The sequence below is a fragment of the Mobula birostris genome, chromosome 13 (assembly GCF_030028105.1).
Source record: "Mobula birostris isolate sMobBir1 chromosome 13, sMobBir1.hap1, whole genome shotgun sequence".
Lineage (NCBI taxonomy): Eukaryota > Metazoa > Chordata > Chondrichthyes > Myliobatiformes > Myliobatidae > Mobula > Mobula birostris.
The window spans coordinates 47,956,010-47,976,269 of record NC_092382.1 but is presented as its reverse complement, the minus strand read 5'-3'; the positions used below and the strand labels follow the sequence as shown (position 1 = coordinate 47,976,269).

At 45.0% G+C, this 20,260-nt stretch overlaps 1 protein-coding gene across 2 annotated transcripts; it reads right to left on the bottom strand.

The window, feature by feature from the left end:
* LOC140206784 (uncharacterized) lies at positions 1-19,942 on the bottom strand. 2 transcript variants are annotated; one of them, XM_072274998.1, is made up of 3 exons: positions 19,812-19,942; positions 16,541-16,708; positions 1-4,572 (listed from the first exon to the last, which is right to left on the bottom strand). In XM_072274998.1, the coding sequence occupies exon 3, from the start codon at positions 4,251-4,253 to the stop codon at positions 3,033-3,035; it is 1,221 nt and encodes a 406-aa protein (XP_072131099.1). In that variant the 5' UTR covers positions 4,254-4,572; positions 16,541-16,708; positions 19,812-19,942; the 3' UTR covers positions 1-3,032. The 2 variants fall into 2 exon arrangements, with proteins under 2 accessions (XP_072131099.1, XP_072131100.1); XM_072274999.1 differs by having other exon boundaries at positions 16,541-16,704.
* Positions 19,943-20,260: the final 318 nt, after the last annotated feature.

Sequence of the window (20,260 nt, the reverse complement as noted above, 5' to 3'; positions counted from 1 at the left end):
AACACAACATCTTTCCTCAAATTAGGCCAGTAAAATTCTTTCATAATCCTGTTTACAGTTTTATTCACTCTGAAATGGCCACCTCAGGGCATACTGTGGGCCAAAGTTAAAATGTTAGTCCTATAAACTTTAGGGACTACAACGTGGTGAACAACTGCCCATTCCTCACTCACAGGTATAGCAGGCGACCTCCACTTCCTCATTAACACTCCATCCTTGAGATAATAGCCAACTGGTACTTTCTCAATCTCATTATCTGACAGAGCTGTTTCTTTTAAAGCTTCAATATCAGGGTCTCGGTTCTGTTCTGCTATAAACTCCTTCCTAGACAGAGATAAAACGTTCTCATCAGACTTACTACCTGAATCTTGTTGAAACAATGAAGGCAGAAAAGTGCCTGACAGGTCATCATAACCTGAATCCCAATTTTTGGCTGACATGGGTATCGGAATCGTGCTGCACAGAACCGTCTGCGTTGGCAGACTTTTTAGCCATACTTCAAGTTACTGCGCAGGAAGGATAAATGTTAAAGTCCATCTGTGGGTCGTCAGTGGTTGGCTTAGTTGTCAACTGCACTGCAGGAATAACTTTACCATCTGCCAGGTCATTCCCTAACAACAAAGTAACATCTTCCACCAGTAAACTGGAGCATAATCTGATCTTAACAGGTCCTGAAACCAACCCTGACTGTAAAGTTACCCTGTGCAATGGCACAGAAACCATGCCACCCCCAATGCCTTTAATAAGATTTACCTCACCAATGTCAGTCTCATCACCAAACTTTAGAACACTGTCTAATATAAGTGACTGAGGAGCCCCAGTATCTCGAAGAATTTTCACTGGTACCGGGGTTGACCCTTCCTTTACTAATACAAACCCATCTGACACAAAATGATCAAATCCCTTCTTAACTCGGTCAGACCTCTCAGTCCTTAACTGAGCCTCAACAGAATGTTCAGAACCCTGTGGGTTTATCAGTGCTTCAACATATTGATCACAGGCATTTGGGACTGTCTCCTTTTCCTTTTCCTTCTTCAGGATGGAACAATTAGCCATAACATGACCAGTTTTCTTACAATAGTAACAAGTAAGAACAAAATATTTCTACTTCAACTGCTTCCCTCCATCCTTACTCTTGTCACTCATCCCAGCTTAAATTTCTGGTTTACCCTGGTTATCCCTGTTACTCTTTTGGAAGCTCTTATTCGGGTAAACTTGTGAGTTAAAGCAAACTCATCTGCTGATCAAGCAGACTCCTGCAAACTGGCAGAATCGTTTTCATCTAAATATGTATTTATGTCATCAGGGACGCACCTTTCAAATTCTTCAATTAAGACCAACTCTTTCAAGCTGTTAAAATGATCATTTACATTCTTAGATGTGTACCAGTGGTCAAAACACACAAACTTCTCATGAGCAAATTCCATATAATTCTGATTCACAGATTTCCTCAAATTTCTAAACTTTTGCCTGTATGCTTCTGGGACCAACTCGTAAGCTTTGAGCACAGCCTGTTTCACTGTGTCATAATCAGCTGCTTCATCAACTGTCAAAGCAGAATAGGGTTGCTGAGCCTTCCCCTTAATTACACTTTGTAAGAGAATAGGCCAACCCTCTTTTGGCCACTTTACACTCTGAGCAAACTTCTCAAATGCAAAGTATTTATCAGCTTCTGCCTCGTGAAATGGAGGTACCAATTTAACTTCCTGACTGGCTTCAAACTTATCACCAAAGTCTAAAGCTAGACCCCTTTTCTGTGATCTCTCTATCTTTTCTAACTCGAACAGCCTCTGTCTTTCTGCTTCTTCTCTCTGCTTTTCTGCCTCTTCAGCCTCAAACTGCCTTCGTCTATCCTCAAACTGCCTTTGTCTTTCCACATCCTCCATCTTTAATTTTTCTAACTTGTACTGGAGCTCAAGCTCACTAGGTTTACTTTCAGGAAACAGCTCCAACCCTTTCACTTTAAACACATCCACAGATACAAAATACTCAGCTATTATCCTCTGCCTCTGTGACCTCCTCATTGTCGATTTCACCTTAGGAAGTTTTAACTTTTTAGCAATTCTCAACAAGTCAATCCTTCTGGCGTCCTCTAATGCCTCAGAGGTTGGCGCTTGCAGAAATCTATCGACATCCATTGCTGCTGATTTTCCACACACAAGTAAATCAAAAAGGATTTCCCCAATGAAATCGATAATTAATCAATGCATTCCCAATTTTGTTCCTATCCTGGACGCAGACCCCAATTTTGTTACGAACCGTAACATTTTAGAAATGAACCAGCAGCAGTAGACTACACCTGGAATTTGGTTTTGATGTTAAAACCACTATCTTTATTAGTATCTACTTATAATACAGTAACTTCAGAAAGATAAACAAAAGTTAACAGTGTTATGTGTATATATGTGTGTAAATATAACTCCCAGACTATTGAGCTCGGGGGAAACAAGCCTTAGAGTCTTGTGATGGTAAAGTACGAAAGTTCAGTTCATCCACGGAATAGGTGATGAGAGAGAGATATTTGTAATCCCGGGTAAATGTCGAGAGAAGGCAATTATGTCGAATTCCACAGGTACCACGGTGGTAAAATGAGATAACAGTCGCCGTAGATTTTATCCGGCTTTGTTCCAAATCCACTTACAAATTATCACCTAAAGTGACTTGTCACAAGGGGTATCGTCTTCCAGTGAATTACCAGACCACACCCAGGCAAGGGATAACACGTAAGTGGTCTTCACAGGGTACCCCAAATCCGATCCACTCCTATGGATCAAACGAGATGATAAACACACATTCGATGTTCGCTGAATCGATAATTAACCCACCCTTGTGGGCATAGAAGAGTTCTAAACAGTGACCCTTGGCCACTATTTCCCTTTTTTCAATCCTTCCATTTTTCCTCTGTCTCCGTCTGACTTTGAGTGTCTGCGTCCTTGGTTAAAACCAAACAAGCTGCAAGTCAGACTGATTCACCTTCTTAATCTCGCTCTCTCTCTTAAAATGACAGTCCACAGCAAATGAAACCTCGGGATTCATAACAACGGCCTCTTCCCATTGTGAACTGACTGGTGTGCCAGTAGTTGGGATGATTCAGTGAATCCCTTCCCACATTCTAAGCAGGTGAACAGTTTCTCCCCAGTGTGAACTTGCTGATGTCTCTGTAGGTTGGATGACTGAGTGAATCTCTTCCCACATTCTGAGCAGGTGAATGGCTTCTCCCCATTGTGAACTCGCTGGTGTTTCAAGAGACCAGATGACCAAGTAAATCCCTTCCCACATTCTGAGCAGGTGAACGACCACTCCCCAGTGTGAACTGACTGGTGTGCCAGTAGGTGGGATGACCGAGCGAATCCTTTCCCACAGTCTGAGCAGGTGAACAGCCTCTCCCCTGTGTGAACTCGCTGATGACTCTGTAGGGTGGATGACAGTACAAATCCCTTCCCACAGACTGAGCAGGTGAACAGCTTCTCTCCAGTGTGAACTCGCTGGTGACTCTGTAGGGTGGATGACCGAGTGAATCCCTTCCCACAGAATGAGCAGGTAAACGGCTTCTCCCCAGTGTGAACTCGCTGATGATTCTGTAGGTCGGATGACCGAGTGAATCCCTTCCCACAGACTGAGCAGGTGAATGGCTTCTCCCCAGTGTGAACTCGCTGATGACTCTGTAGGGTGGATGACCGAGTGAATCCATTCCCACATTCTGAGCAGGTGAATGGCTTCTCCCCAGTGTGAACTCGCTGATGACTCTGTAGGATGGATGACAGTGTAAATCCCTTCCCACAGACTGAGCAGGTGAACGGCTTCTTCCCAGTGTGAATTTGCTGGTGACTCTGTAGGGTGGATGACCAAGTGAATCCCTTCCCACAGACTGAGCAGGTGAATGGCTTCTCCCCAGTGTGAACTCGCTGGTGTCTCTGTAGGATGGATGACCGAGTGAATCCCTTCCCACAGTCCGAGCAGGTGAACGGCTTCTCCCCAGTGTGACCTCGCTGATGAATCTGTAGGTGGGATAACCGAGTGAATCCCTTCCCACATTCTGGACAGGTGAATGGCCACTCCCCGGTGTGAACTGACTGGTGTGCCAGTAAGTGGGATGACTGAGTGAATCCTCTCCCACAGACTGAGCAGGTGAACAGCTTCTCCCCAGTGTGAACTCGCTGGTGTGTCAGTAAGTGAGATGACAAAGTGAATCCCCTCCCACAGTCCAAGCAGGTGAATGGCCGCTCCCTAGTATGAACTCGCTGGTGTGCCATTAGGTAGACGAGCAAGTGAATCCCTTCCCACAGTCTGAGCAGGTGAATGGCCGCTCCCCAGTGTGAACTGACTGGTGTGTCCACAGGTGGGATGACCAAATGAATCCTTTCTCACACACAGTACAGGTGAATAGCCTTGCCCAGTGTGAACTTGCTGATGGACCTTGAATTGAGATGACCGAGTGAATCCATTCCCACTGTCTGAGCAGGAAGGATGGTTGATTGAATCCCTTGCTCCACTTAAACAGCTAGACAGAGACAGCAAAACTGGTGTGCCATGTTTGAGATCCCTGGAGACAAATTCCTTCTTGTTTTTAACCTGTAAAAAGATTTTAAAAATCCATTAATGGATGTAGGACAACGTTTCAGATGAGGGTACTTGACTTGCCAAGGTTTGATCTGGTATCACACTGTTACAGTGAGGTTGAACCCAAGTTGGAGAGAGAAATCATCTTCTGACTGGCACTGTGCTGGTATCTGGAATGACCATCAATTCCTTGATGCTCTTCCTGTCTCACTGGATTGCAGTGCTTTAAAAGCGATAGAGAGGGGGCAGAAAGGGGAGGAGGGGTGGCATTACAGGTCTGGGATACTATTACAGCTACGGAAAGTGTAGGTAATGTAGCAGGATCCTCTTTTGAGTCAGTGTGGGTTCAAGTCAGGAACAGGAAGGGAGCAGTTACTCTACTGGGGGTATTCTATACGCCCCCTGGTAGCAGCAGAGATACAGAGGAACAGATTGGGAAGCAGATTTTGGGAAGGTGCAAAAATAACAGGGTTGTTATCACGGGTGACTTTAACTTCCCTAATATTGATTGGCACCTGATTAGTTCCAAGGGTTTAGATGGGGCAGAGTTTGATAAGTGTGTCCAGGACGGATTCCTGTCACAGCATGTGGACAGGCCAACTAAGGGGAATGCCATACTAGATCTAAACCTAGGTAATGAACTGGGTCAGATCAGAAATCTCTCAGTGGGTGAACATCTGGGGTTCAGTGACCACCACTCCCTGGCATTTAGCATTATTATGGAAAAGGATAGAATCAGAGAGGACAGGAAAATTTTTAATTTGGGGATGGGCAAATTATGAGACTATAAGGCTGGAACTTGTGGGTGTGAATTGGGATGATGTTTTTGCAGGGAAATATACAATGGACATGTGGTCAACGTTTAGAGATCTCTTGCAGGATGTTAGGGATAAATTTGTCCCAGTGAGGAAGATAAAGAATGGTAGGATGAAAGAACCATGGCTGACAAGTGAGGTGGAAAATCTAGTCAGGTGGAAGAAGGCAGCATACATGAGGTTTAGGAAGCAAGGATCAGATGGGTCTATTGAGGAATATAGGGAAGCAAGAAAGGAGCTTAAGAAGGGGCTGAGAAGAGCAAGAAGGGGGCATGAGAAGGCTTTGGCGAGCAGGGTAAAGGAAAACCCCAAAGCATTCTTCAATTATGTGAAGAACAAAAGGATGACAGGAGTGAAGGTAGGACCGATTAGAGATAAAGGTGGGAAGATGTGCCTGGAGGCTGTGGAAGTGAGCAAGGTCCTCAATGAATACTTCTCTTCGGTATTCAACAATGAGAGGGAACTTGATGATGGTGAGGACAATATGTGTGAGGTTGATATTCTGGAGCATGTTGATATTAAGGGAGAGGAGGTGTTGGAGTTGTTAAAATACTTTAGGATGGATAAGTCCCCGGGGCTTGACGGAATATTCCCCAGGCTGCTCCATGAGGCAAGGGAAGAGATTTCTGAGCCTCTGGCTAGCATCTTTATGTTTTCGTTGTCCATGGGAATGGTACCAGAGGATTGGAGGGAGGCGAATGTTGTCCCTTGTTCAAAAGAGGTAGTAGGGGTACTCCGGGTAATTATTGACCAGTGAGCCTTACGTTTGTGGTGGGAAAGCTGTTGGAAAAGATTCTTAGAGATAGGATCTATGGGCATTGAGAGAATCATGGTCTGATCAGGGACAGTCAGCATGGCTTTGTGAAGGGCAGATCATGTCTAACAAGCCTGATAGAGTTCTTTGAGCAGGTGACCAGGCATATAGATGAGGCTATTGCAGTGGATGTGATCTATATGGATTTTAGTAAGGCATTTGACAAGGTTCCACATGGTAGGCTTATTCAGAAAGTCAGAAGGCATGGGATCCAGGGAAGTTTGGCCAGGTGGATTCAGAATTGGCTCGCTTGCAGAAAGCAGAAGGTCGTGGTGGAGGGAGTACATTCAGATTGGAGGATTGTGACTAGTGGTGTCCCACAAGGATCTGTTCTGGGACCTCTACTTTTCGTGATTTTTATTAACGACCTGGATGTGGGGGTAGAGGGGTGGATAGGCAAGTTTGCAGACCACACAAAGGTTGGTGGTGTTATAGGTAGTGTAGAGGATTATCGAAGATTGCACAGAGACATTGATAGGATGCAGAAGTGGGCTGAGAAGTGGCAGATGGACTTCAACCCGGAGAAGTGTGAGGTGGTACACTTTGGAAGGAGAAACTCCAAGGCAGAGTACAAAGTAAATGGCAGGATACTTGGTAGTGTGGAGGAGCAGAGGGATCTAGGGGTACATGTCCACAGATCCCTGAAAGTTGCTTCACAGGTAGATAGGTCAGTTAAGAAAACTTATGGGGCGTTAGCTTTCATAAGTCGAGGGATAGAGTTTAAGAGTCGCGGTGTAATGATGCAGCTCTATAAAACTCTGGTTTGGCCACAAGTGGAGCACTGTGTCCAATTCTGGTCACCTCACTATAGGAAGGATGTGGAAGCATTGGAAAGGATACAGAGGAGATTTACCAGGATGCTGCCTGGTTTAGAGAGTATGCATCATGATCAGAGATTAAGGGAGCTAGTGCTTTACTCTTTGAAGAGAAGGAGGGTGAGAGGAGACATGATAGATGCATACAAGATAATAAGAGGAATAGATAGGGTGGATAGCCAGCGCCTCTTCCCCAGGGCACCACTGCTCAATACAAGAGGACATGGCTTTAAGGTAAGGGGTGGGAAGTTCACGGGGGATATTAGAGGAAGGTTTTTTACTCAGAGAGTGGTTGGTGCGTGGAATGCACTGCCTGAGTCAGTGGTGGAGGCAGATACACTCGTGAAGTTTAAGAGATGACTAGACAGGTATATGGAGGAATTTAAGGTGTGGGGTTATATGGGAGGCTGGGTTCGAGGGTTGGCATAACTTTGTGGGCCGAAGGGCCTGTAATGTGCTGTACTATTCTATGTCAATATCTATGTCTCTTTAAGAATGGGGCATTTCTGCCGTCTCCAATTTGTGACCTGGCTCAGTTTGACTCTCTCCATTGGTATTATTCCCTGTTCCCACTGAGCTGCATGGGTGCCTGGCCCCACAGTAAATGAAACACTCTCACACAAATAGCCTTTGTTGACGTGCAGCTGGGATTTTCTTTTATGTACTGTTAATTTAAAGTGCCACAGTTTTAACACCATGTAAAAAATTCCTGCTGAGATGAATGGTTGGTCCGCACAGCTGTTAAAAGGACTTAATGTGAATTTTTGTATTATTTCAGGTTCTTCTCACAGTCATGGAAAATTAAAACACAAAAACAGGCCCTTTGAGGCATCTGGTTTGTGCTGAACTATTTAAACCAGCGGTCCCCAACCACCGGGCCGTGGACCGGAACCAGGCTGCGGAGCATGCTGTACCGGGCTGCAAGGAAACGATATGATTTGGCGATAGGAGTCAGCTGCACCTTTCCTCATTCCCCATCACATCCACTGTTGAGCCATTATGCACGTGAGGTCATTACCCACGCGTCACCCATGTCAGCGCAGGAAGGAGATCAACTCCTCGAGCTTGCAAATGACGGCGGGCTGATGTTTGATGTAACATCTCTGCTGGCATTCTGGATCAAAGTCAAGGCTGAATATCCTGAGATGGCCACGAAAGCACTGAAAACGTTGCTTCCATTTCCAATGTATCTCTGCAATGAATGCAATGAAAACTAAACTGCGGAATATACTGGACATTAGGAATCTCCTTCGAGTATTGCTGTCTCCCATCACCCCTCGATAGGACCATCTTGTTGCAGGAAAACAAGCCCAGGGGTCCCACTGATTCAGTGATATTGGTGTGTTGCAATGATTTTATATGTTCATACGGGGAAAATATGTGCTGCGTGTTTAATATCCAAACAATACTTAAAATGTTATGATGCTATTGACTTATACAACTATATAACAATTACAGCACAGAAACAGGCCATCTCTGCCCTTCTAGTCCGTGCTGAACGCTTACTCTCACCTAATCCCACCGACCTGCACTCAGCCCATAACCCTCCACTCCTTTCCTGTCCATATACCTATCCAATTCTTTCTTTAAATGATAATATCGAACCTGCCTCTACCACTTCTACTGGAAGTTCGTTCAACATTCACTTCAAGCTCCCCTGTCCTCCCCTGATAATTGACTTATCACTATATTCATGCGAGGAAAATATGCGCTGTGTGTTTAAAATTAAAATCGTTAGATAAACCCTTTTAGAAACAAAATTGAGTGTATTAGCTAATTATCATCTATATTCTGGTCGTGATTAACACCCCCCCACCCCCGAGCAGAATCACCAAAAACGATTTGTAGAAAGAAATCGTACACGCGTGCGCAAGTTATGCATACACACTGGTGCCCGCGCAAGGCTTCATGGTCATTGTAGTCTTTTCAGGGAAAACCCAGCGTATTTGACTGCTACTCGTCTGTTGACAACCCTACCCGCCCCCCCCCACCCCCCCACTGGTCAGCCGATCCGCAAGAATATTGTCAATATGAAACTGGTCCGCAATGCACAAAAGATTGGGGACCCCTGATTTAAGCTTTCTATTCCCTTATCCCTACCATCCAGGTACCTACACAAACCTCTTAAATGTTGAAAACAAACTTGCATGCACCACTTGTGCTGGCTGCTCATTCCACACTCAGATGACCATCTGTGTGAAGAAGTTTCCCCTCAAGTTCCCGTTAACGTTTAACCTTTCACCCTTAACCCATGGCCTCTGGTTGTAGTCCCACCCAATCTCAGTGGAGAAAGCCAGCTTGCATTTACCCTATCTATAACCCACCATCACAATCAAATCTCCCCTCAATCTTCTGCATTCCAAGGAATAAAGTCCTGACCTGTTCAATGTTTCCTTTTAACCCAAGTCCTCCAGACCTGGCAACATCCTTGTGAATTTTCTCTGAACCTCTTTCACATCTTTCCTGTAGGTTGGTGACCAAAACTGCAAAGAATACTCCAAATTAGGCCTCAACAATGTCTTATACAAGTCAACATAACATCCATCTTTTGTTGTCAGTACTTTGGTTCATGAAGGTCAATGGGCTGAAATCTTTCTTTTCGCCTCTATCTAACTGTGATACCACTTTCTGTCAATTAAGGACTTGTACTCCCAGGTCCCTTTCTTCTACAACACTGCTCCGTACCTGACCAGTCACTGTGAAAGTCCTCCCTTGGTCGGTCATACCAAAGTGCAACTATTCACACTTGTCTGCTTTAAATTCCATTTTCCAGTTCTCAAACCATTTTCCCAGCTGGTCCAGATCTCACTTCGCCATGATAGTCTTCCTTGCTGTCCGCTACACCACCAATCTTGTTGTCATCCACAAATTTGTTTATTCCAGCTAACCATGTTATCTTCCAGATATCTGAGATAGATGACAAACAGCAACAGATCCAGCACTGATCCCTGTAGCACACCACTAGTCACAGGCCTCCAGTCAGAGAGGCAACCATCTGCTACCACAGTCTGGCTTCTCCCAAAGACAGTGTCTCATTCAATCTACTCTCTCATCTTGAATGCTGAGTGACTGAACCTTCTTGACCCACCTCCCACATTAGACTTTGTCAAGTGCTTTGCTAAAGACAACGTAGACAAAATCCACTGCATTGCCTTCATCCATTTTACTAATAACTTCCTCGAGAGACTCTATAAGATTGGTTAGACATGACCTACCATGCACAAAGCCATGCTGCCGATCCTTAATCAGTCCACATCTATCCAAATACTTATATATCTGGTTCCTGCACATATGTTCCAATAACTTTACCCCTACTGATGTCAAGCTCACCGACATACAATATCTTACTTTATTTTTAGAGCCTTTCTTGAAAAGTGGAAAAACATTGGCTGTCTTCCAATCCTCCAGCACCTCCCTTGTCACTTGGAATGATTTAAATATCTGTGCTTGTGCCCCGACAATTTCTGCACTTGTCTTCCCCGGGGTCTTAGGGAACAACTTGTCAGGCCCTGGGGATTTATCCACGCTAATTTGCCTAAAGACAGCAAACACCTCCACCTCTGTAATCTGTACAGGGTCCATGAAGTTGATGCTGCTTTGCCTCACTTCTGTAGACTGTGTCCGTCTCCCATGTAATTATGGATGCAAACAAAAATCTCCCCCATCTATTTTGTCTCCTCATATGGATTACCATTCTGATCTTCCAGAGGATTAACTTTTTCCCTTGCAATCTTTTCGCTCTTAACAAATCTGCAGAATCCCTGAGGATTCTCCTCCACCTTGTCTGCTGAGACAATCTCATGCCTTCTTTATTTCTTTCATAAGTGTTCACTTCAATTTCCTGTATTTCATAACCACACCTGGAGTACTGTGTGCAGTTTTGGTCTCCAAATTTGAGAAAGGACATTCTTCCTATTGAGGGAGTGCAGCGTAGGTTCACAAGGTTAATTCCCGGGATGGTGGGACTGTCATATGTCGAAAGATTGGAGCAACTGGGCTTGTATACTCTGGAACTTAGAGGATCTTATTGAAACATATAAGATTATTAAGGGATTAGGCACGCTCGAGGCAGGAAGCATGTTCCCACTGATGGGTGAGTCGACAACTAGAGGCCATAGTTTAAGAATAAGGGGTAGGCCATTTAGAATGGAGTTCAGGAAAAGCTTTTTCACCCAGAGAGTGGTGGATATATGGAATGCTCTGCCCCAGAAGGCTGTGGAGGCCAAGTCTCTGGATGCTTTCAAGAAAGAGATGGATAGAGCTCTTAAAGATAGCGGAATCAAAGGTTATGGGGACAAGGCAGGTACTGGATACTGATAGTGGATGATCAGCCATGATCACAGTGAATGGTGGTGCTGGCTCAAAGGGCCAAATGGCCTACTCCTGCACCTATTGTCTATAAATACCTCATTTGTTCCTGTCTGCCTGTACCTGGTATGCGCTTCCTTTTTATTGATCTGGGAGACGAAAGTCAAAGGGGTGATGGAGCTGCATGGTGGGAGGTGTCAAAATAAATTTGCAGGGCGAATGGGAGCCTGAATAACAGAACAGAGAGTGGAGGGGTTTTGAGACAGATGTTGTTCAGACCTCAGGAAACATTTGGAAAATTTGGACCATTTGGAAAAGCTCTTTACTGAAATGGTTGTGAGAGTGTAGAATTAGACGTCAGCACAAGTGGTGAATATGAGCTCAATTTCACAATTAAGAGAAGTTTGATAGGTACCTTGATGGCAGCGGTATGGAGGGTGATGGTCCTGGTGCAGGTAGTGGCATTAGACAGCTTAAATGTTTTTTCAGCATTGACTAGATGGGCCAAATAGCCTGTTTCCGTACTGAACTTTTCCATGTTTCTATGACAGAGAAGCCGGCCAGACTTGTTTGGAAGAGAAAGGTAAGAGTGATGACGGAGCAGCAATGGCTGGAGATTCTGGGAGCAATTCGGAAGCTGAGTGATCGATACTTCCGAATGAAATGGAAGCATTGGAAAGGCAGGAGGACACAACCGTGGCTAAACTGAGAAGCCAAAGCCGACATAAAAGTCAAAGAGAGGGCAAACAAAGCAGCAAAAAGTATTGGGAAGTTTTTAGAATCCAACAGAAGACGACTAAAAATAAAGTCAGACGAGCTCAGTGTGTGGAATTTTGATATTGCAGTCATTAATGTGTTTTGGTAGCACCCAAAAGTCTGAGGCATTTGCAGGTACAAAATATCTGAGGCCTCAATATCTCTTCAAAACCAAGGTTCCCTGCACCAGTTACCTTTCAACTTTTATTTTGGCAGGCACATACAAACTCTACATCCTCAAAATTTCACTTCTGTAGCCTCCCACCTACAAGTACTACTTTGCCAGAAAACAGCCTGTCCCAAATCACACTTGTCAGATCCTTTCTGATACCATCAAAATTGACCTTTCTCCAATTTAAAATCTCAACCCATGGTCCAGACCTCTCTTTTTCCATATTTACTTGGAATCTCATGGCATTGTGATCACTGATTTCTGTCTCCAGCCCTGGATCATTTCCTAACAGCTTATTGCACACTTCTACATCGGGAATTCTATATACTGATTAAGGGCACATTTGACAAACTCTACCCCATCTAGTCCTTTTACAGTATGGAAGTCCCAGTCAATATATGGAAAGTTAAAATCACTTACTGAATCAACCTTTGTTTCTGGCATAGTCTGCGATCTCTCTACAAATTTGGTTTCTCTAAATCCCTCAGACTGTTGGGTGCAACCAAGTCCCGATAATAGCTACAATATGATAATTCCCTGTCCTGAGCTCACCTGGTTTCCTACGATGCTTCTTGCATTGTGATATACACAGCTCAACACATTCATCACATCATGCTCAAACATTTGATTGCTGACTCTATCTGATGTCTGAACAACATCTGACTGGTGTCAAGAAAACAAACTCTCCCTCATTGTCACAAAAACAAAGGAGCTGATTGTGGACGACAGGAGGAATGGAGACAGGCTGATCCCTATTGGCATCAATGGATCTGGGGTTGAGAGGGTGAACAGCTTAAAGTTCCTCGGCATAAACATCACCAAGGATCTCACAAGGTCTCTACATACCGTCTGTGTTGTGAAAAGAGCACAACAGCTCCTCTTTCACCTCAGATGGTTGAAGAAGTCTGGGATGGGGCCTGAAATTCTAAGGACTTTCTACAGGAACACAATTGAGAGCATCCTGACGGGCTGCATCACTGCCTGATATGGGAACTGTACTTCCCTTAATCGCAGGAACCTGCAGAGAGTGGTGCGGACAGCTGAGCACACCTATAGATGTGAACTTCCCACTATTCAGGACATTTACAGATACAGGTGTGTAAAAAGGGCCCAAAGGATATTGGGGACACAATTCATCACGACCACAAACTGTTCCTGCTGCTACCATCCAGGAAACAGTACCACAGCAAAAGGACCAACAGGCTCCGGGACATCACCAAGCCATCAGACTGATTAATTCATGCTGATACAAATGCACTTCTGTGTTATATTGACTGCCCTATGTCAAACTATTTATTATAAATTACTATAAATTACATATTGAACATTTAGATGGAGACGTAAAGATTTCTACTCCTCATATATATGAAGGATGCATGTAATAAAGTCAACTGAATTCAATTCACCATCGACACGATCTGTTTTGTCATGCTGGCTCCCATTTCCCCTTCAACTTATTTTAACTTCATCACCATCTCCCCACACACTAGCACTAGCGAGCCTTACCACTAGGATATTAGTCCCTTCTTGTTCTGTTCCCCGAACTAATGAATCCCCTATCACCCCTTTGACCTTTCTCTGCCAGGCAATTCCTCCCCCAGCATTTTCTAAAGTGGTCCACCTGTTGTTGTGCGGGATAGCATCAAGAGTACTCTGCGATGCTATTTAACGTCATTCCCCTTCCTGACTCTCACCCAGTTTCCTGTGTCCTGCACCTTGGGTGTAACTCACCTCTCTTCATGTCATATCTATCACACCCTCCAACTCCTGGATGATCCGGAATTCCTCCACTTCAAGTTCCAACTCCTTAAAGTGCAGGGTTACAAGCTGCAGCTGAATGCACATCTTGTAGGTGAGGGCATCAGGGATACCGGGTTCAAGCCAAAGAGCCTAGGGAAGAGCCTGGGTTCCTTGCCTACACCTTGACAAAACAAGCATCCAGCACCAAGGGAGACTGGCAAGACTTGGCCGTGGGCCAACTGCAATACTGGAAGGAGTCTGAGGTGAAGACGTGACATCTGGTAAGGCACACTTTTAATATTGACCGAACCCAAGACGTTGTACCCCATCTCTGGGCAATTTCACCCCCCCTATCCAGATCACCTTGAGAGAAGGACAGACTCTCCCACCCATTCCGCAATAGCCTCTCAATCCCGAGGCAATATTTTATGAGGATGCAAGCTGTTTGTGAATCCAGCAGGATATTCTGGCTATGCGATAGTGACGGACAGTGAGATAGTTGAGCAGGCCTCTTTTGAAGCAGCTGTCTTCATCCAGAAGGCTGAGCTGTTTGCTCTGACTCGTGCCTGTATCCCATCAACAGACAAAAGTGTGAACATTTACACAGACTCCCGTTATGCATTTGGAGTTGTACATGACTACGGGCCAACTAACCAAAAATGTCCAAGCATTACATTCACAGGTATGGCAGGCTTACAAGGAAGAGAACTACCCTACAGAGAGAAGGGACTATCCCACCATAGAATCTGGGAATTTTGTCCTGATCAAGAACTGGGATTGAGGGAAACTCGGACCTCGGTGGAGAGGACCATATCTGGAGTTACTGACCACTCCCATGGCTGTGAAACTGAAGGGGCAATCTCAGTGGATAGATCGAAGAGACTGCAAACGTGTTACTGAAGGAACTGAGTCGAAGGACTCTCTCGGACTAAAGGAAAATGTATTAGTTGATAGTGGTGTTTGTGTTTATGTCTTTGAGAGGGCTCACCCCAGCATCCAGGGGCTCCCATGTTAATAACTTTCTGTCGCTCTGTCACACCTATGCCAAACAGATAGAACTAGGGGCCTGCTAGGTTTGTGCCGAAATTCCCCAGCATGGTAAAACTATGATTCCAATGTTAGTAATCCCGCTCAACCAGAGTGAGGAACTCTCAGCCTGGGCTTTCTCAAATATCACCCGGGGAAGTGAGGTGAGGAACTGTGGTTCAGTCAGAGATGACTGTGGCTGCCAGTGTTTTGAGGGATGGTGTCTCAGGCCCCCACCAAACAGAACTTCCTATGCTGGGAAACATGCATCCTGGCCATACTTGCAGGTGCCCAGCAGCGGAGAGGAATAACTGAGACTGAGCGATTTTGGATTATCGGTTTTCTCTCTTATGGAGTAGCCAAGAATTCAAGAGAGATAATCAATTTGGCTACAGCACTTGAGGAACTGGCCACAATACTGCAGGGGCCCTGACAGAAACACAGGCCCAAGTAACAGAAATATCCACTGAAATGATTGCAATCTGGCAAATAGTCCCACAGAATCATATGGCTTTAGATCTTATCCTGGCTGATAAAGGGGGAACCTGTGCTATTATTGACACAGAATGCTGCACCTATATCCCTGATGACTCTACTAACATTACATCCCTCTCCGAGCACACTGCCAAGGAGACTGACAGCATCAAGGAAGTAGGGCAGGATTTACACGGGTTCACCGAAGGGTCGAAATGGTGGTCTTCGAAGGCCTGTTCAGTAATATGTGGGGCATGATATTGCATTATGGCTTAATAGTTGTCGATATCATTGTTATAATTACCGTTGTATGCTGTTTTTACCCACTGATAAGTCAATGCTGTACTCAGTTGCTTTCTCTGTAAAAAATTACTGCTTTGTTGATCATGTAATGATCGAAATGAGGGAATGGTAAAGTATGTAAAAGGGTTAACGCTTTGCTAAACAATCACCTGTTCTTCTGAAAGAAACTGCTGATGACAAACAGATGTGCTAAGCCATGCTGAGTCATATTTCCTCTTGAGGGTAGCTAGCTAGGGTTTCAGGATGCTTATCTCCTTGTGCAGTCATGCATAGAGATAGGACAGCTTCAGTCTGTTCTGTATGTGTAAGCCATTATGACAATTTGTAATTTGCCTTTAGGGGCTGTCCTGTAGTAAATAACTTTGGCTCCAGCCTGTCTTGTGTTTGGGGTGTCTGGACAGATATTCCTGTGGTGTAAGGGGAATTGTTAGTCAGTTAGTTGATAGGGCAAGAAAAGTCATACACTGTTCCTGTTTGAGCGACTAACTGAGTAAGCCCCGAGTGCGTGGAATAAACAGTTGGTACTTATGCGGTCTCTGAGTGACTTTATCTGGATTCCACTTCCACAGAATGGGAGTGGTTTTAAAGGGCTGGGCTGCTGGAAGCACATTACCAGACCTGGAGTGATTACAACTGGGTCGACAGAGGCATAACTGGTTCTTCTGGGCACATTCAGTCTCACTCCAACTATTTCCTACCATCCTTTGTACAAATATGTAATGTCTAAAGGACCAGTGTTTGAGCAAATGAGACTCACCAAACTTTCTCCTGACCGAATCACTGGATTCTCCAAGTCAGAAGGGTTCTCTCCAGTTGATGCTCTCAATCCTCGGGCTGGTTCACTTGTTGCTGTTCCCTCGTCTTCAGTCGTGGTTTGCTTCCAGTTGGGGTTTTTCTTCCAATGAATCTCTCACTGCAGGTCTATCTTTAACATGAAAGATAATGAAGCACATTAACAATACAAAGAAGCAAACATTTCTGCTTAATGTTACTAAGAACAAAACTCACTGAAAATGAAACGTTGAAGGCAAATATAATCATCTCAGTGAACAATCTTTTATTGTCCCTCACATGTCACAAAACGATATGGGATAAGAAGAAGCCATCATTCAGTCATGGTAAGACATAAGACACAGGAACAGAATTAGGTGATTGGATCCATCTGGTCTGCCCCACCACTCAACCATGGCTGATTTTTTTTCCAACACTATATTCATGCCTTCCATCTGTAACCCTGAAGCTACTTCGTAATCATGAATACATTAATCTCTGTCATAAATATACACAAATGGCAGCCTCAACCAACCTCTGCGGCAACAAATTCCACAGATCAGACATCTTTTGGTCAAATTTTTTTCTCATCTCCGTTTTAAAGGGAAGCATCTTTATTCTGAGACTGCTGTCAGACCACAGACGCTCCATCAAATGGAAATATCCTCTCCATGTCCACTGTATCCAGGCTTTTCAGCATTTAGTAGGTTTACTTAACCATATGTTCCTCCACCGCCCCCCCCACCCCCCGTCCCTCTGAACTCCATTGAGCACAGGTCCAGAACCATCAAATGCTCCTCATACATAAAGCTGATCATTCCTGAGATTATTCTTGTAAACCTCGTTAGCAACAACTGTACTGAACACATTACCAGGAAGAACAGACAGATTGGTACGAGGATAATTTACAGGGAAAAGTTGTGCTTTCTTTACTGTTCTACTGTCACAGAACGAGCCAGTTCCATTTCCAGGTTAAAACAGGTTCATTTCAGGAATTATAAACCATTCCAGGGTGAATGTAATAGAAAGACACTGGAATTTCCAGAAACACACAGCTGGTGAGGAACAACCGTGGGGAGAGGAACAAACTTTACAATTCAGGTTAATAACGTTTTATCAGAATGACTTCAAACATTTTCTGCTTTTAGTGCAGATCTTCAGCAACTTGAGATTCTGCTTGATTTCCACCGAGTCACAGAGAGGTGACAGTGAGTTGTGGGGGGGGCGGTGTGGGTGGGATTTCCAAACACAGTTTGAACACCAAATTCACGGGTCTATCTCTACTGTTGTAAACATGGAATAGCCCATTTACCCATGGACTCTCCCTTTGAGGATGGAATGGGAGCTCATCCTCTCCTCAGATTAGCAGTCATTGCTTCCAAAGGAACTCCAGAAACAAGCATCTGATCCCAGACCAGAAATACTCACTCAACACCTCATAAGCCCAAGCAGCTCGATCCCCAGGTCCATTTTACCTGGATCAAAAACTGTGATATCCCAGGACCCAACCTCACAGAGTCACACAGCTGAACCTGCCACTCACTGACCCTGAGAGTCTCACACATCATCCCCACATTTCACACTGGGTAGTGCAATCCAGGATTTCCCCACAACCAATGTCCAGCTGCTCGAAATTTCTGCTTCACTGCAGAAGGATGACCATCCAGCCCCACCTGTAGAAGCACTAACCAAAGTCAAAACCAAAACACCGACAGTTCCATATGCCTGGAAAGCTGATCACAGGATTATAGCCCAAGCACCAACTCTCCCAGTACTCTTTGCTGCCAGTAAAATACTGCAGTGTGTCAGCCAGTCACAGTTCAAACACTAGCAATCCCACACCAATGCACAACAGAACTGGAACCTGATGACCCTCTGGCATTCCAGCTAACAAAAACTGATTCTGGGAGTAACTCATCAAGCCCTAATGTGCAAAGGAACACTTCACAATCAAGACAAAGGTTAGAAGAAAGATTGCTGATATATAACACTGAGGAGGTGGGACACAGGGTGGACTGAGGTTGACCCAGATGGTTGATGCATATCACTGAACCAGGGCAGGTGGGGTTAGCAGACTGGACAGAGGTTGAACAAGATGGGCAGGAATGTGCAGGTGGAACCAGGTGGGAGAAGGGATCAAGGACAATCAATGATGGTCCTCCAGCAATACACAGATACTGAATGAATAGTACAAAAGATTCTAAAATAACAAAGCTGGAACAAACAACAGGAACTTTGCCATATATACTTTGACCCTCATCAAATTTTTATCAACACACCATAGAAAATTTCCCATCCGGACACTTCTCCCTTTTGCATGGTAACTACTCTGCCCGTGTCTACGAGGAACTGCAGAGACCTTTGGATACAGATCTTGTCTTGTGCATACTGCACCAACCACCGTCGCTGGGCTCCTAACGTGGAGGAGCAATGTGTGGTTAAGTGCCTTGCTCACGGACACAACACGCTGCCTGAACTGAGGCTCAAACTCACGACCTTCAGATTGCTAATTCAACAGCTTAACCACTTGGTCGTGTGCACATCACAGAAACCATTCTCCCCCCTGGACTTCCCAGTCCCTTGGTAAACCAGGCAGTGAAATCAAAGATCCCCATAACCTGGGACATACTCCTTTCTCACCCACCCCATTCAGAGAGAAGACACAACAGCCAGAAAGCTCAAGAACAAATGCGAGGAGCCTCAGGAAGCGAGGTGAGTTGGGGAAAGTTAACGGGACTCAGTGGCCAACATCATATTTCCCAACACAATATGGAGGAAGCATCATCACCCATCCGGGGATACTATAATAGATAGATAGATATACTTTATTGATCCCGAGGGAAATTGGGTTTCGTTACAGCCACACCAACCAAGAATAGACTATAGGTATAGCAATACAAAAACCACAAACAAACAAACAACAAAATGCAAACTATGCCAGGTAGAAAATAAGTCCAGGACCAGCCTATTGGCTCAGGGTGTCTGAGTACACACCACGTGATCTTGCGTCACAAAGCGGAGGGCGGGGCAGATCTGCGGCACACAGCCTCACGTGACTTGTTGGCGGGACTTCCATTTCAATTCTGTGGAAATAGACAGCTTGGGATCCTGGTTTGGATTGTTCAATGAAGATTAAGTGAAGTCTACGCATTTCTGACGAGCCCAGATAACTCGAAAATAAACGAGTAATTGGCCCTCAGTTCGGGACTCACGGCCAGCATCAGATCTCCCCGCTCGGGATCGGTCTCAATACTCACCGATGGGAAAGTGATATCTTCGGTCCGCAGAAGTGATCCCCACTCAGGTTGCAAGGACACCCTACCCGATCCCGCAGACGATCGGCTTCAGCACTGAGCGGAAAGGAAAACACCGCCCACCCGGACACTGTGAGCATGCGCGAAGTGAGTGTTACATCATCCGGAGGACGGGGCCTTGGAAAAGACGCGCAGATGCTGCCCAGCTGTGGTTAAGGGGCAAACGCGATCACGTGATCAATGGGGTCTACCACCCAGGCGGGGACTCCAGCTACCAACTACTCACCTTAAATATATTCGACACTTTAACCCCAGGGAAAATATATCATCTGTCAACTCTGCCTATTCCTCTCGTAATCTTATAAACGTCTACACGAGGAATTCTGCAGATGCTGAAATTCAAGCAACACACATTCCAAGTTGCTGGTGAACGCAGCAGGCCAGGCAGCATC

Bases quoted from the DNA above. Each gene is read 5' to 3' on its own strand.
- LOC140206784 (XM_072274998.1), bottom strand. From the start codon at position 4,253: ATGGCACACCAGCGAGTTCATACTAGGGAGCGGCCATTCACCTGCTTG.